Source organism: Ammodytes marinus, assembly GCF_949987685.1.
Source record: "Ammodytes marinus genome assembly, chromosome: 1".
In the NCBI taxonomy this organism is placed as follows: Eukaryota; Metazoa; Chordata; class Actinopteri; order Uranoscopiformes; family Ammodytidae; genus Ammodytes; species Ammodytes marinus.
Genome location: NC_137230.1, coordinates 3,886,093 through 3,903,360, shown reverse-complemented (window position 1 = coordinate 3,903,360; position 17,268 = coordinate 3,886,093). Strand labels below are relative to the sequence as shown.

Here is a 17,268-nt window from a genome sequence, read left to right as displayed (position 1 = left end):
TAATGTAGTAACGACTTCTTTCATTTTGTAGTAACTTGTCTTATATTACATTGATTCTGATTGTAACTAGTTAAGTTTCTGGAAAAAAGTAATATATTACAGTAACTAGTCAAAGTCAAAATTATTTTTATAGCACATTTAAAAACAACATCAGTTGACCAAAGTGCTGTACAAGATACAATACAAAACAACATATAAGATACATGAAAAAAAAAGTTAGGAGTGTCAAAGTCTCAACTTGTGTTAAAGGCCAATGCAACAAAAGTGAGTCTTAAGCAACGTATTAAACTGTTCAACTTTACAGGGATCCAGGTTCTATTCATTCACACACAGTCATACTGTTATGGCTGGACAGGGAGGACACAGGTGCGGAGACAGTACCAGTTTAAGAAGGTTTATTTTGAACGAATCAGCTGGGGGTTAGGGCCGTGATCCGGGGGGAATCTTGCTGTCATGGGGCTCCAGGGGGAGAGCAGCGGGGAAAGTCCAGGGAGCAGAGCGAGAGCAGGCTAGAGCAGGCAGGCAGAGGGGTCCGGGAGGAAGTGCTGGCTAGTGAGGGCTGGAGCTGGTGGTTGGAGTCAGGCTGGGAGAGCTGTGGCAGAGAGAACAGCAGTTAGCACGTAGCAAAATGCAAACGGAGCTGCAAACAGGTAAGTAAGCTAGAGAGAGACTGACTGTGAGAAACAGAGTCTACAATCTGGCAGTGTCTGGAAGGTCGGGCCGGGTATATGAAGAGCGGTTGATTGGTGATTGATGGCAGCTGTGAATGCTGGTGCCTGACTCCACCACACCTGACTCCAACCCTGCAATCACACCAGACACAGACAAGGCAAACGGCAAAACAACAGAGTAGAGTCCAGCTGCAGCCCCGGAGACAAACACCCTGGCGTGACAACAACACCCTGGCGTGACGGAAGTACTGTGGTGTGACGGACGTGATTTTTGACTATTTAGCTTCCATAACATGTCTGCTTCGTCACTCATTTGCCCTAACCCTAACCACCCAGCTGTGATGCCTGAACCTAGTCACCAAAACAATATAAATAACACAAACTTAGTAGCGTATCGGTCTGCGGTCTTGTTATTGTTTGACGTGATCTACTCAAGATGGCCGCCGCGGTGTTCTGTCAGCCGAGTGGAGCTCAATAGCGCCGTGGCTAATCTAATGTTCTATCTATTATATTCTAACCTCTCCCTGTCCCCTTGCCCTAACCCTAACCACCCAGCTGTGATGCCTTAACATAATCTAATGTTCTATCTATATATATTCTAACGTCTCCCTGTCCCCTTGCCCTAACCCTAACCACCCAGCTGTGATGCCTGAACATAATCTAATGTTCTATCTATTATATTCTAACCTCTCCCTGTCCCCTTGCCCTAACCCTAACCACCCAGCTGTGATGCCTGAACATAATCTAATGTTCTATCTATTATATTCTAACCTCTCCCTGTCCCCTTGCCCTAACCCTAACCACCCAGCTGTGATGCCTGAACCTAATCGTCAAAACAATATAAATAACACAAACTTAGTATCGGTCTGCGGTCTTGTTATTGTTTGACGTTGTTTACAATTTATAAGTTTATGAGGTAGCAAAAATAAAATCTAAGATACAGGTAACGTCCGTCACACCACAGTACTTCCGTCCTGCCAGGGTGTTTGTCTCCGGGGCTGCAGCTGGATACTATTGAAACAACACAGGGGCAAAGAGGCCTAGGCAGGATCATGACACATAGTGGTGGTGGTAAACTAGGGTAGTAGCCACAGCTGCCCTGAGAGGGAAGAGAGACAAAAGGAGCCTTGGCCAAAGGTTCCCTTTTAAAGGCAATTCAAATCAAAATAAATGTTTGTGTGTCTAACCAATAAGTTCAATGTGATATGACAGTATGTAAACCCAATTACAAAATAACAATGAACAGTTCAAATCAGTAAATATACATTCCAGGTAAAATAACAATACTCTTAGCCATGTGCCCTTTTAAGCTACCTATCTGCCCAGCGGTCAAATACGATACCAGAAGTTTTTTGAAGATCTGGTTGTAGCAGAGTTGCTGTGAAAAACAGTTGAAGTTGGCAGAGTTTGGGGGTTTCAGTTGGTCTGGTCCTGTCTCGATGCAGTTCAGATGAACTAGTGCTTTCTGGATCTTCAGTAGAGCCGTGCTTAGTAGTTCTTCTTGAGGATCAGGCCTTGTTGCCAGCTTGGTTTGTTCCCTTGGTTCTTCTGGTTCCTCCTTGGTTGCTTGGAGCAGCAGAGAGGGCCTTCACTGTGGAGGGGCTGATGGCTGTCTCCAGAGAACTTGGCGGATTCCCCCCTTCCAGTATGGAAGTTGGGGCAGAAGAGAACGTGCCTCCTTTTTGGTAGGCCAAGCGTGAGAGTTCCTCCACCTCCGATGGTGGTTGAAGAGAAGAGAGAGCAGCACCACCACTCCGTTTAGTAGGGTCAGGAGAAGAGAGCAACACCACCTCTCCGTTTGGTGGGGTGAGTAGAAGAGAGATTGCTGTGACCAGCTCCCTAGCTATTATCAAAAGCAGCATAAGGCTTCTGACCAATAACAGAAGAGAAAGGGGGGCACACCCTGGCTTGGCTGGCTCAGCACCCTACTGGACCTAAAGGCCAGGACACACCGGCCCGATAATCGGGCATCGGACATGGTCGGAGAGTCTGGAGGGGGCGGGGAGTGGACACAAATCTGTTTGGTGTGTTCGGTGACGTCGGCCGTCGTAGATGTCGTCGGGCTTCTTTTCAGTCGGGCAGTCTTTCAGTCGGAGCAATTTGATTGGTGGAGGGCCAGCGAATCAGTGAAGCCCAGAAGTGAGGCGGGTAGCACAAACAGCTGACAACAGTATCGCATCGCTAGCCATTGTTTTAATGTGTTTGTTTGTTTGCGAGTACTCACATGCATCAACCCTTCTTGACTGCTCGACACCATGCTCGACACTCTCTGCTAAAAATGGTGCTCTTTATGGTCCATAGATAAATACGTATTTATATCTATGTTTATGGACTAGACAGCTGTCTCATCATTTCCAGCTTCCGTATTTTTTTGGGCCACAATACAGATTACAGATACACTATATACAGATACAGATCTACTTTACCCTACTCTATAACCCTTAAAATATGACTAAGGCAATTATGCTATTAGGCTAACGAAATGTAGATTTAGAGTAGATGTAGAATAGAGTAGATGTAGAGTAGAGTAAATATGATTTAGGCAATTATGCTATGAGGCTAACGATTTTGTATTCTTCCCTTTTTAATTCCATTCTATCAGCTACAAACTGGATTGGTCTGCGTAAACTGGAGGAGCTGGACGTGTCTGACAACTGTCTCCTCAGCCTGCCCACTGAGGTCATGCACTGTTTGAAATCCCTCAGCTTCCTCAACGTGAGCAGGAACAAGCTGAGCAGCTTCCCCGATGCCTGGGCCTGTCCGCTGGTAAGAAAAGCAGAAGAAGAACCACTCACCCACTTCCTCTTGTTCAGATCGGCTGTTTTTTTTTTTTTTTTTTAAAGATAATTTTTTGGCATTTTCAAGCTTTATTAGATAGTACAGAGTTGAAGTGGGGAAACACATAGAGAGGGGGATGACATGCAGTAAACGTCCACGGGTCGTATTTGAACCCGCGACCACTGCAACGAGGCCTGAGCCAATATGCTACGCGCTCTATCCACTACACCAGAGCGCCCCGTGATTTTTTTAAATACTTTAGATTTAAGATTTTTTAAAGAACATAAACACGCAACTGAAAAAGTGAACACACACAACAAAAGACAAAACTAAATAAACAACTAACATGGCGTACTCTACAGTCCCTGACAAAAGTCTGGTCACTTATCCATTTTGTAGAAACAACAGCTTATAACCTGACTTTTAATTAATCCATTGGTTTTAGAAATGGCTCATATGAAAGCTAAAACCCTCCCAAATGATGTTTAATTTACTAAAATAAATTTGTTTCACTGAAGAAATATTGATCATTTAATGAACACAGAAAGGTCAGATGTTGGCAAGACAAAAGTCTTTTTGCCTACAGAGAGTAATGTGAAAATTTAACAAATAATTTACTTCAAATACAAAAATATGTTGCATAACATCAGTGAATTAAGTAGTGGTGCCGTGAGATCCATATTTAATATCTTGTATGACTTCCATGAGCTTGAAGGACTGCATCCATGTGGTTCGACAATGATTCATACAATTTATTGATGAAGTCATCAGGAATAGCAAAGAAAGCAGTCTTACATGCCTCCCAGAGTTAATCAAGATTCTTTTTTTTTTATTTTTTTTTTTTATTTTGCATTTTTATGCTTTATTGATAGTGTAGAGACAAATCAAATCAAATCAAATCAAATCAGTTTTATTTATATAGCCCAAAATTACAAATAAATTTGTCTCGGTGGACTTTACATTTCATACAATATGATATATGATACAATATGATACAATATGACACCCTGCCCTTACACCCTTAGCTCGGCTGAGAAAAAACTCCCAGTAAAAACCCTTTACCGGGAATAAAAAAATTGAAGAAATCTCAGGGAGAGTCGACAGAGTAAGGGATCCCTCTCCCAGGACGGACATACTGCAATAGATGTCATAAGTAGAGAAAATCACGAAGGAATTTGATCATTGACCAGGTGATTACATGGTAATACTAAGTAAAGTGCGAATAGTGTGGATGCAGGAAGACTTCAGATGCAGCCAGAGGATCCACACCGTCTCGTCTCCACCAGGGAAAACTAAGGTTTCCATCGCCGGGATTACATCCCACGTCTCCAGGTGGCGCCCTTGACCACTGCACATCATTCGCGTTGATGGTCCAATTCTCAGATAAAACCGGAGGGGGGACCAGATCCACACCGTCTCGTCACGACCAAGGGAAACTGGAAGAGGACAGACAGGCAACCAATGAGCAAGGCAAAAATGAATTTATAAAGATTGAACAAGCAAGCGAGTAGAAAGAGTACTATCCTGATGTGAAGCAATAGCAAACGGGGAGCATCCATTCCTAGGACAGCTGATTCCACACAGAACTCGGAGTCAGTCGAGTAGCATGGAGAGTGCTTGGTAGACGGAGGGAGAGAACCCCCGGGGCAACGCTCAACCAGTCATGGAAGATAAACAAAAGAGAACAAATGTCAGAGAAATGGTATCAGTTATGCAATTAGCGTCAGACAGAGTTGAAGTGGGGCAGAGAGGGGAGTGACATGCAGACTTAACTGTTTTCTGGGTGAATCTCAGATCAATGCAGGCTCCAGTCGGTCTCCTGCTATATTTGCAGCGGCTGTGATGGAATTCAATCGAAGATTCACCTGAGAAATCCACCTTCTGCCACTTTTCCAGCGTCCATCCTTTTAGCAGGCTGTGGGCCTTAGAAAATGCCACACGTTTTTTTTAATTGCTTTTTGTTTAGTGCTGGTTTCTGGGCACTGATTCGATCAGGAAGGTGGATTTCTCAGATGAATCTTTGGTTGAATTACATCACATGGTTGCTCCATCGCATACTTCCATCTCAACATCAAAGTTCCTCAAGGCGAAGAAGATCAAGGTGCTCCAGGCCTGGCCAGCCCAGTCACCAGACATGAACATCATTGAGCATGTCTGGGGTAGAATGAAAGAGAAAGCATGGAAGACCAAACCAAAGAATCTTGATGAACTCTGGGAGGCATGTAAGACTGCTTTCTCTGCTATTCCTGATGACTTCATCAATAAATTGTATGAATCATTGTCGAACCGCATGGATGCAGTCCTTCAAGCTCATGGAAGTCATACAAGATATTAAATATGGATCTCACAGCACCACTACTTAATTCACTGATGTTATGCAACATAGTTTTATATTTGAAGTAAATTATTTGTTTTATTTTCACATTACTCTCTGTAGGCAACACAACTTTTGTCCTGCCAACATCTGACCTTTCTGTGTTCATTAAATGATCAATATTTCTTCAGTGAAGCAAATTTATTTTAGTAAATTAAACATAATTTGGGAGGGTTTTATCTTTCATATGATCCATTTCTAAAACCAATGGATTAATTAAAAGTCAGGTTATAAGCTGTTGTTTCTACAAAATGGATAAGTGACAAGACTTTGGTCAGGGACTGTACTTTACAGGTTTCTAAGGACATTGTTTTAAATTAAAAGGTAAATGTTAAGCAAAAACAATAAAAAGTCAAAAAGCTGTCATGAAGGTCACTTCAGCGCTGCTATATGGTCCAGGAAAGGCTGTCATATCTGCTTAAATGTTTCTACTTTTGCAAGAGAACTCCATGAGCTGTATATAGAAGCAGGGGGCTATTTCCTTATTCCAAACCTGAAGAACCATGGACCGGCTGATATTACAGGACTTTTCTGTTCATCAAAATGAAATAATCCAGTTGCTGTTTTCGATGTCTAGCACTCTGAGTATTGGGAGACGGACGTTTTGATACGTTTTGTTCATTTCCTGGCCTTTTAAATAATGCCAGAGCAAAGCATGGCTGCAGCCTATATAGTCACAGCTCTGAGTATCAACCCAATGGTGTCAGAAGCATTGTTTTTTTTACGAACGGTAAGGAATGTTGACACCAAATGTCAGTCTTTTGCCTCATTACAATTTTCTACACATGACCTGATTTCAACATAAATGAGCTGTATTGTGTCCTTGACTTTATTTAGGCAAAGTTGATGTAAGGATGTATGGAGCTTGTGTGAGCCTGCTGGTTCAGCTTGTCAGGTGAAAGGAAGCATTGCCTGAACCAAAACTCAGATCGTATAATCAGTCATAGCTTATTACAGAATGCTGTACTCCTACACTTACACATGGATGACACAGTAAGAAAAATGAATAAATTAGTGGAATTTTTTTTTTCTCTATACCATTTGGGTTTGCCTTACTTTTTGCACTATATCGAATTCATTTATTGTATATGTTATCTTGTCTTCTATTCCCTCTCCATGTCTGGCACATATTGCAGAGATTGACTATGCAGTTGAATTGTCTTGAAACAAATCCAATGCAGATGCTTGCACACAGGTATACTGCATAGCACAAATTGGCCATGAACATCCAATAATGCTGTGTAACATGTCTAGAAATGCTGAGCAGGCCCATTGGATTCTGATTCTGTTTGAGGATGGAAAGAGAAATGAGGCTGTGTTCGGAAAGCCATACTAACGTCCTACTCATACTCATTTTGACTTCAATTTGAGTATGTGACAGTTGGGTATGCGAGTTTGGGTATGCGAGAAATTCCCGGATGAGTACTAACTTCCGGGAAGATTTTAGGTATGGATCGATTGGATACTTTTCCTACTCAACCGCCCCACAATGCATCGCGTCTTTTCAAACAACAAGGAAGGTTTTTTTTTAATTCTTTATTTACAAATTCTGCATTTTCTGCACAACACAGCATGTAAAGATCTAGTTCTATATCTAACCTGTGGAGGGCGGCAATGCGCTAAACGGCCGGAATCTTATAAGAAGAAGAAGAAATTCTTTATTGCTTGAGTATACTTCAGTGTGAATGTTTCGACGCACCTCGCATACACAATCGATCTTTGAGTAGACAGTATGTAGTATATAGATGTTGAGTATGTAGGATGTAGGACGTTAGTATGGCTTTCCGAACACAGCCTAGGTGAGAAATGCCCGGATGAGTACTTACTTCCAGGAAGATTTTGTGTATGGATCGATAGGTTACTATTCCTACTCAACCGCCCCACAATGCATTGTGTCTCTACAAACGACACAGATTTCTTTTTTAAATGATTTATTGCTTCTGTATACTTCAGCGTATGGTCCGACAAACCTTTTAGGATGATATATAATACATAAAAAAATGTAATGAAAATTGAATGAGCACATGATACAAATGAATATTCTACCTTCTCGCCTGTAGAAACAATGCAGAGCTTCGTCCAACATGATCTCAAGTCTTCCAAACAACATGTCTGTCTTCTGGAGGACACAGCTGCAGGAGCTGGACTTCTCTGACAACAGCCTGACGGAGCTGCCCTCCTATGTCTTTGAACTGGAGGTAGGGAACCAACCATCTGGTTATTCTATATCTGTATGGCCATCAAAACAGTGGGTAGTTAAAGATGAAGTAAGCCATTTATTTATGTTAATGTAAGTGTTAAATCGCTCTTTATTCATACAGTGATCACTTATATAGTGTGCACATTTCATAAAGGCGATCTCTCAGTCACTCGCTCTGCATGTAATCGGCAAATATACGGGGATCCCACTATTAATAACCAATCAGAAGAGAGAACGCTACAAACCGGCACCAGTCTCACTGCCGGTGCACGCGCAGAGCGACAGATGGGTGAATGTTTATGCGCCTATAATGGCGGAGCAGGTAAAAACACTTCCCATTGTCTGTTTTGATGGTTTTTATCATGTTTTATCACACTTATGGATCTGAGATGATGCTAGATAACTCGCTGCTTGAAGAGTGCATTAATGTGGTGACGTGGGGACGAGCGAGGGGACTGCTAACTGAGTTAGCTAAACTGACCATTCCGCTTACTGAACCTTTAATAGTTACAAATGAATGGATTAAAGCCAGACACTGCAGGTGAATAGGGTATGTTTATTAACTTATAGGTATCGTCATGTAACTTTGCCTGTTGAAATTTTAAAAAGTGGTATTACAATTTTTTCAGAAATGTTTGAATGAATATGCAAACTTTGGATACATCGTACTTATTATGCGTACGTTTGCATCTTTTTTTAAAGCTAAAAATCTAGATGTCAGATAGAGCCAGAGTTCAATCTTTATTTCATTTTGGGAAACAAATGAGATATTTTTACAGAACAGATTTCAGATACAGCCTATTTTCATTTTATAAATCACAAAATAACTACATATCTAACTACAAATCCTTCCGTAATAACCTTCAGAATAGTGCTAAGAATGTTTATGGAAAGTTTAGTTGGTGTAAGTGCTTTAGAAGTTGAGATTTTTGGTTCATAGTATTGAAAAAAAGCAATAATGTTGGGTTAATGGCGTTTAATTTGATTGTATAAAAGAGATATACAGACGCAAACAGACAAGGTTTAGTCAAATAAACACCTGAATGTACATTTTGGAACATTTATTCATACCGGTATGAAAGAAGACATGTTATGGAAGCAAAATAGACAAAAATCTCAAAATGAACCAGTGCTTGAAAAAAAGGAAAGTTTTTGCCTGCCGTGTCTCACCTTAATAGTTTCAAATGAATCTATAGATTAAACAAAATAAAATACTATAATAAATCAAATGACAAAAACGTTCACGTAGTTCTCAGTCCTGTGTGTGATCTGTTGAGTGACCTCTAGATGGCACTGCTGCCGTGTGCTTGGCTCCATCCCTGCGTTCCAAATCACATACTTTGTCTTTTGACTACACTACATACTAAAGTACAGGAGAGTTTTAGGGCCAAAGGACAGAAAAAAAATCACATTAAGGGAGATTTGTTTTTTTCATTATGATGAGAAATGTCAAGAATAACGATGAATACTCCAAAGCGCTGTTGGAGTTAGTTTGGCATTTATGTATTTCCAGCATACTACAATTGACATGCATGTATTGGGACATGCTAAATCTTTTTCTGGCATACTAAATAGTAGGGAAGTATGGGGATTGGAACGCAGGGCATGTTTTGGTCATTACAATTTAAAAGCAAAATGGAAATGATTCAGTAGATCTCTAAGCCTTTGAATGTACAGGTACCATCATTAAAAAGGCACCGGATACGTCTTCTGGATTAAACACAATACATGATTTGAATAAATGAATGATTTGGGACAGCTAAAGAGTGCACACTAGTTAGATGAAGATAACTTGCCTAAGTCATAGTCACTCTCCAGGAAAACTGAGCCTGCCAACTGTCTTTGAATCCCTTTTACATGAAACTGTCAATGTGTGGTTTAAAGTATTTCATGCCTCCTCCCATTAGGCCTTGGTCTCATTAAGAGTGTGTGGGAATAACATTGAGACTCTTCCAGCCCCCAGTAAGTGGAAGTGCTCTCTACTCAGGACCCTCGATTTATCCAGGAACCAGCTGGGAAAGTAGGTTCACATATAAAAGACACTTTTGTGTGTGTGTGTGTGTGTGTGTGTGTGTGTGTGTGTGTGTGTGTGTGTGTGTGTGTGTGTGTGTGTGTGTGTGTGTGTGTGTGTGTGTGTGTGTGTGTGTGTGTGTGCGTGTGCGTGCGTGCGCGCCAACTGTGAGATAATGCATAAATAGTCTTGTCTAGGGTTGGGTTAGATAACATAATATAGTCAACCTTAGCTACAACTGTTGGAAATTTGCTCAAACTGCTGGAGCCCAGTCTATGTGCTCACCTGATTTCAAACTGTGTCTTTTAGAACAGAGGAGGGGCCCAAATCCAGGAGGCTGGCCTTCTTGACCACATGGCACAGGAGAGACCCAGAGCCAGGTACAATCTGCCTTTACACACATAAAAACAGTCTATCATAGTGTTCCTCCTTGCTATTACACTGTTTCTGAATGAACTTATAGTGATTTGTGAAGCACATTTTACACAAACCATCTACACCACCAATGCCAATGCATTTACTGCACATTCTGCGCTTTACACTTAGTTTCTTATTTTATAGCACTCTTCTTTTTTTTGTTGCAAAACTGTAAGCGCAACGGACTGCTCAGTTTGATATCTAGTGTCTGCATTTTTCCCTTCCACATTGACACATTTGAAAACAATTAGATATTACATCACATACTACAAATCTGAACCTCATGCCTCTGAGCCTCAATGTGGTTATGGATGAAATATTATGGTCAGGCCCACAAGGAGCAAAAGTGGTGAAGAAATGGTTAGCGGGCCGGACAGACACATTAATGTTTTACAGTGGCCCAGCCAGAGACTTGACTTGAATCCAATTGAGAATCTGTGGAGGGACTTAAAGATCAGGGTGATGGCTGTGAGACCCTCCAAACTGAAAGAGTTGGAGCTCATTGCTAAAGATGAATGGGCAAAAAATACCTGTGGAGACATACAAAAAGCTGGTCAGCAATTATAGGAAGCGTTTGATTGCTGTAATAGCCAAAAAAAGCCTTTTCTATTGATTATTGAGAAGGGTATGAATAATTTTGGACATGCCACTTTTTGTTCAAATGCAAATAAAAGCTGAACATTTTTTTTTTCCACAATGATGCCTCTTGTACATGGTCTTATTATCTTCTGGGAGAAGCCTGTGTCATTTCCAATCAAGAAAAAACGTGCTGGTTGAATAACAATAACTTTAAGTCAAAATTTGCCGGGGGTATGAATAATTTCTGGCATGACTACTGTATATACAGTATATATGTATGTATTATTAGTAGGGCTGTCAAGCCATTAGAAAAATAATCTAATTAATTACAGGCTCTGTGATTAATTAATCTAAATTAATCACATACTTTTATGACACTTTTATACCTGTTTATAAACAGCTGTATAGCCTGCTACAGTTTCTCTCTCTCTCTCGCTCTCCGTCTCTCGTAACTTCTGTCTCCACAACAGACAGCGCTGCATTGCCACAGATGCCTATGCCGATTCATTCACCATCGTTGTACTCATAGGCAAAAATATTGACACACACGCACACGGGGCGGGTGTCCGTTTACGCGGGAGACGAGACAGCTAGCAAACAAAATTGTACACACGGAGGAAGATTGAGAGATACTTTTGAACCTACATTGTTGCACCCACCAAATCAATAATGCACAGACACTGCGGAGAATAAAGTAAGATGTCTTCCTACCTTCATGCTTATTTGCCCGAAGCATCCCATAAACCGTCCATAGAGCCCTCGGCCCCTTTCCCCCAGCTTCTCTCTTTACTTTTCTCCCTTTCACCCGTGCGGGCTGTGTATGCAAGCTACAGGTTCAGCTCGGTGCAGCTTCGCACCACTTTTGCACCGGGTCAAAGGGCATTATAGAAGTGCGATTAATCTGCGTTAATTTTTCTGTGATTAATTAATCGAAATGAACGCGTTAATTTGACAGCCCTAGTTATTAGTATTTGCTTTTCCATTTTTTTTCTAAAATATTTTTTTTGTTAGAACATTTTGAGAAAAAGAATGCTCTTCCAATATGTTTTATTGATGTTGAAAACACATCAATATGTAAAACCTGTTTCAGTGTGTATTTAGTATTTGTACAACAGACTTTATTTGAAACCACCACACACACACTGAACAAGTTTAATCCACAGGTACTCATGATTTCTATACTGTCACACAACATGCGTTTCAAAGACCTTAAATAGGTTTGCAAGATGAGTTTACTTTTACGAGAAAAGTCTAATCATTTTGCTAGAGAAGTAGAATGTTCTATAATGCCCAAATGTTCAAAGACAGTTGGTCATCATTGTGAGGGAATTTTGGGTCTTTAGTTGTAATATTAATGGGAAAGATTAATAGGTCATATGCCTATCTTGTGTGTTTGTCTCTCAGACTCTAGGTCAGCCTTGGAACCTGTTAGGAGACACTTAGGTCAGTTGTATAGATAAAGTCTCATCTCCTAAGACTCCAGAATGTTATGGTTCACTGTGTTCAGCTCTGAACCAAAACATTGGTACGCTTGGTGCCCGAGCCGGGGAGGTGGTAGAGATAGCGCGAGGTTAAAACACAGCTTTAAGCATGAGTTTGTCAGAATTTAAGTGCAAGTCACGAGAGTTGCAGTCCGGTTCTCCTTAGCCAAGTCTGTAATAAATATTGCTTCATAATTCATCCAAGTCTCCTGAAATATTCTTCCACCTGAGTTGACCTCCAACCTTAACAGAACTTATAATATAATGTAGAATTCAATCAGTCATAATGTGTCTGCCATTATCAGTCATTCGATGATATACATTCCTTGCATTTTCTTATTTCCTTATACATGTTTCCTCTTCCATACCTGAAACCAGCCTTTCAATATATGGAGCTAGTCGAGAGTAAACACTGCCTGGGAGGAAGATCGAACCCAAAGGCTTTAAATCAGGGCCAATTAAGTCCCTTCATTTCATTTCAACTCCCTCAAATTGCTCAACTTCATGCTTAACTGCGCTTCCACACTACATGCCATAGACATTTACAGCATTTGTTACCATATTATAATTGCATACAAAACCACAGAGAGTTTTCACCCCACTGTGTCTCCTAATCCATTTAGGAATATTGCATATGAGTTCACAGCAGTCACACAACAGGATACAGCCCCAGAAAAAATTAAGAGACCAGTCTTGATTTTGTCCTAAATCTTCATCTCTACATTACTTATTGAAAATGCTCTAAATCAAAATATTTTTATCGTGAATTTGGTAGAAATGTTGTCAGTCGGGCCGCTCCGGTGGTGTAGTGGATAGAGCGCGTACCATATCGGCTCCGGCCTTCGTTGCAGTGGTCGCGGGTTCAAATCCGACCCGTGGACCTTTACTGCAGGTCATTCCCCCCTCTCTCTCTCTCTCTCTCTATCTCTCCATTACAACTCTGTACTGTCTAATAAAGCTTGAAAATGCCAAAAAAAATATCTTTAAAAAAAAATAAAATTTAAAAATGTTGTCAGTAGTTCATATTGTAAAACCAAAATGTTAATTTTACTCTAACATATGCCTCTAAAGAGCAAAACAAGAGACACTGAACATTTGGAGTGGTCTCTTAATTCTTTCCGGAGCTGTATGTCTGGGACTGATTTTTTGTCCAGTAAAATCTCTTGTTCCAGGGAAATCACACCTTGCTAAGAATACAGTTCTGTGGAAGTCAGTGCTTCCTTGTTATTTTTATTTGGAAATGTTTGGCAGAAAAGTCAGCCAACTCCATTAAACCCCAGTCTCTGTTCATGTTTAAGCTTGCTGTTGTTACTTGCTGTGACCCTTCTGACATGGCTCTCGTCTTGGCAGTGTCTCCAATAGAGTTTCCCATGATCTTGCGAGATTCCCTGGAAGTGCTTTACTTGAATGACAACCAGCTGGAGTGTGTTCCCCTGTCAGTGTGTGGTCTACACAGCCTCAATGAGCTCTACCTCTCCAAGTAAGTGTGTGTGTGTGTGTGTGTGTGTGTGTGTGTGTGCGTGTGTGTGTGTCAATCCTCCCTCTGTTGATATTGTCATAACAAAGATATCTTCTTTCATTGACAAATACACATCTACATGTACTTGCCAACATTCCCTTAAGCCTTTCCTATAGCCACAAATATTGTGTTTTTGTATTATTTTAACACGTTCAATAACATTGGTTAATTAAAAAAAAATTATATATACCCTGCGTTCCAAATCACATTCTCTTTCTTTTTACTACACTACATACTCTGTCCACATGTGACTTCTTTGTCCAGCTGTGATCGGATACCACCCGCTCTGTATGTAAATCAACACGTGCATAATTTCCGTTTGCATTGCTGTTTTTAACCGGTGGGGATCAAACAATTTAACATTCAGGGCTGTACATTGCCACAATTTTAATCGCATTTGCTATTAAAATGCATTAAGTGCAAAGAGAATTACAAGTCTAGGTTGACGAGATGGGCTACTGTCTCATTTAGACAAGGAGGAGCGATGCACAACACTGCTTAGACGGCTCTACATTAACACTCGCCAAATGCGGGTAAATATCATAGATAGCATAAGTAAAAACTCTTAGGCGAGTAAGTTATTACGCCACTTTGGCTGCTGAAAGATGTGTACTCGCCGGGCGGCTTTTCTAACGTCTGATACACTCTTGTCACCAGCACTAGAACACGGCTTTAAACATTCCATTCCGTTTCTCTGAAGAACACTTTTAATATTATGGATGCACATTGTTTAGTCAGTTTGACTTTTAAAAGTAACAACTAATAAAGTAAAGTGTTTCCAAACCAACTCATTTCAGTCCCTGGGAAGCCCTGCTTGGTATGAGTCAGTCCTCCCTCACAGCTGTATGCAGCTGTCTTACACAAACAGCAACATGCTCTGCTCACACACGTACCACAATGATGACTATGAGAAGTCATGGCTCTAAAACATCCTGTTGCTGCCAAAAAATGACGTACCGTACTGTTTCTGAAAATGGGGTTTAGGGGACCCTGGTAGATTATGTAGGGGAGAAGGTTTTTATCCCATTAAGATAACATTGTGACAAACAACCCCATTGTGTGTGACAACCAACCCCTTGATGGAGTTGGTTGTCACAATGTGTCAGGGTGTCTTTGATGATTAATTTCTTCTTTATCACAATAAGTCGGAAACTGAGAGGGATACATATTTCAAGCCAACACCTTAAGCTTCAATTTAATGTAGGAATGACTATTGAAAGATGTTTTGGCTCTTGTTCACTAGACTAAAAAGTGTGCCTACCAACCCCGTTCTCCCCTACTTGCCATAATTGCCTTTTTTCAATTGCGCTATATCAGTGAACTTGCCTTGTCTCGTCTATTTATGTCCACGAGGTCTAAAAAGTTCAAATGAACAAAGATAGGACTAATTGCACGTATTTGAGGGACAGTTCAGTATTTTTGAAGTAGTAGAAGGTTGTATGAGGTGCTTCTGCATAGGCTCTTACCTAATGGAGACGTCCATCAACACACCCATTTTAGGGAGTTTGGAACAGGAATGGTTGTAGCAGAAGTCAGCCTTGTACTGTTGCAGAGGGGGCGAGCAGAAATTCTTTTAAATGTATTTTTAACCAGCAGAAGCAGCAGACAACAGGTTCGAACCCGGCCCGTGGTCGTTCTCAGCATGTCATTCCCCTCTCTGCCCCATTTCATCTCTGTCTCTCCAAACTGTCTAATAAAAGCATAAAACTGCCACACAAAAAAGCCTTTAAAAAAAAGATTACACTGAACTGTTTCCTATAATCATTCACACCTGTGTCATTTATGTCCTGTCTTTAATGTGAACGGTTGAGCCATGGCTGTCTCTCCTCTGTCAACAGTAACTCTGGGATCAGGGAGCTTCCAGAGGAGCTGGGTCAGCTCTCCAATCTGTGGCAGCTGGACATTGAAGACCTCAACATCACTAATGTCCCCCAGGAAGTAAGAAAAGAAGGTACCGTATTTTCCGCACTATAAGCCGCACTGGACTATAAGCCGCAGGTGTTATAATGTTTAATTACCATATGTAAGAGTTCGTGCACAGAGGGGATTGTCGGGAAAGAGATGGCTGCTTGAGGAAGCTCCCATATATTAACATTTCAACAAACAAGTTGCATATTTGCATAACGTATTCAAGTGTTACCATTTAGTGCAATAGCTACTAGGGATGGGCACGAGTGTTTTCACTAGTCGTGTGATCGCTTGCATTCCTCGAGGATCAATCGATTCCTCATTAAACTTTTTTCTATTTTTAGAACGCAACGCATCTGTCTGCAGAACAACGGTTCACCGCAATAAAGCGCTCAATGCTTATTGTCAAACAGTCACAGTTGCCATGTGATATTAAGGATTTAGTACCACAAGTTTAAAACACATTTTTCTCACTGAAAGTAATTAAATAGACGGGCCACAATTTAAACCGATCGAGTAGGTCTGAGTTGGGGAGAAAAAAAGAGAAATAAAGCATGGGCTGTAGTTGTAACAAAAAAATTGCCTAAGTCACCATTTAAAATAAGAAGGGCAGCAAATAATATTAAATGATTGTCCTACAATTTAAATACATATAAATAACTCACCAAAGCAGATAGTTGTATATCCAACCACGTAATGCTCACTCCGTGTCCGTGAATAATTACCGCTACTAATTCCTCATTAATGGAACTTTACACCGGTCGGTTTTTTAATCTTATCCCCATATTCCCTATTGAAGGCTTCTTAACTGTTGTTGGCTCGGAGTGAAGGTGCCTGAAGTAAGCCTTGCTTCTTCTTTACTTTTCTTTCCAAGCGCAGAGCACCTTGCATGCTCACCTGGAGTCTAGGCTACTCATTACTAACCGAGAGTAACAGGTGTCATATCCCCTTTTTATAAACGTAATTTTATCATCTGCTTTGAAATAATTGGACAGTTATATTCCTGACAATGTTCTGGAGAAACGCGGTGCTGTGGAGAACACAGGCTGCGCTGCGCGGCATTTGCAGTTGCTTTTTGACACAACGCTCAGTTTATTGCACTTGCATCAAAATATTTAATTTTGTTAAACTTTATTTAATCCGTTTTGTGCCGTTTTGTACACGTATATAACATTTTAAAATAGGGGCGGCCTGTCGGCCGGCCTGCTACAAACACTAAAAAAAACAAAAAACGATTTTCCTCATCCACCAATCGAGTTCATTTGAAACGAGGAGTACTCGAGTACTCGATTACTAACGACCATCCCTAGTAGCTACAGAACATATACTG

The 17,268-nt window shown here is 40.8% G+C and overlaps 1 protein-coding gene across 2 annotated transcripts in view; it reads left to right on the top strand.

Annotated features, from left to right (window-relative positions):
• lrrk1 (leucine-rich repeat kinase 1) overlaps positions 1–17,268 on the top strand; it is a 97,138-nt gene that overhangs the window by 21,865 nt on the left and 58,005 nt on the right. For both annotated transcript variants that reach the window (XM_080029176.1, XM_080029177.1), the window contains exons 9-14: positions 3,274–3,437; positions 7,884–8,021; positions 9,931–10,043; positions 10,344–10,414; positions 13,862–13,991; positions 15,869–15,981. In XM_080029176.1, the coding sequence (XP_079885302.1) occupies positions 3,274–3,437; positions 7,884–8,021; positions 9,931–10,043; positions 10,344–10,414; positions 13,862–13,991; positions 15,869–15,981 (729 nt within the window). The remainder of the gene's footprint in view (positions 1–3,273; positions 3,438–7,883; positions 8,022–9,930; positions 10,044–10,343; positions 10,415–13,861; positions 13,992–15,868; positions 15,982–17,268) is intronic.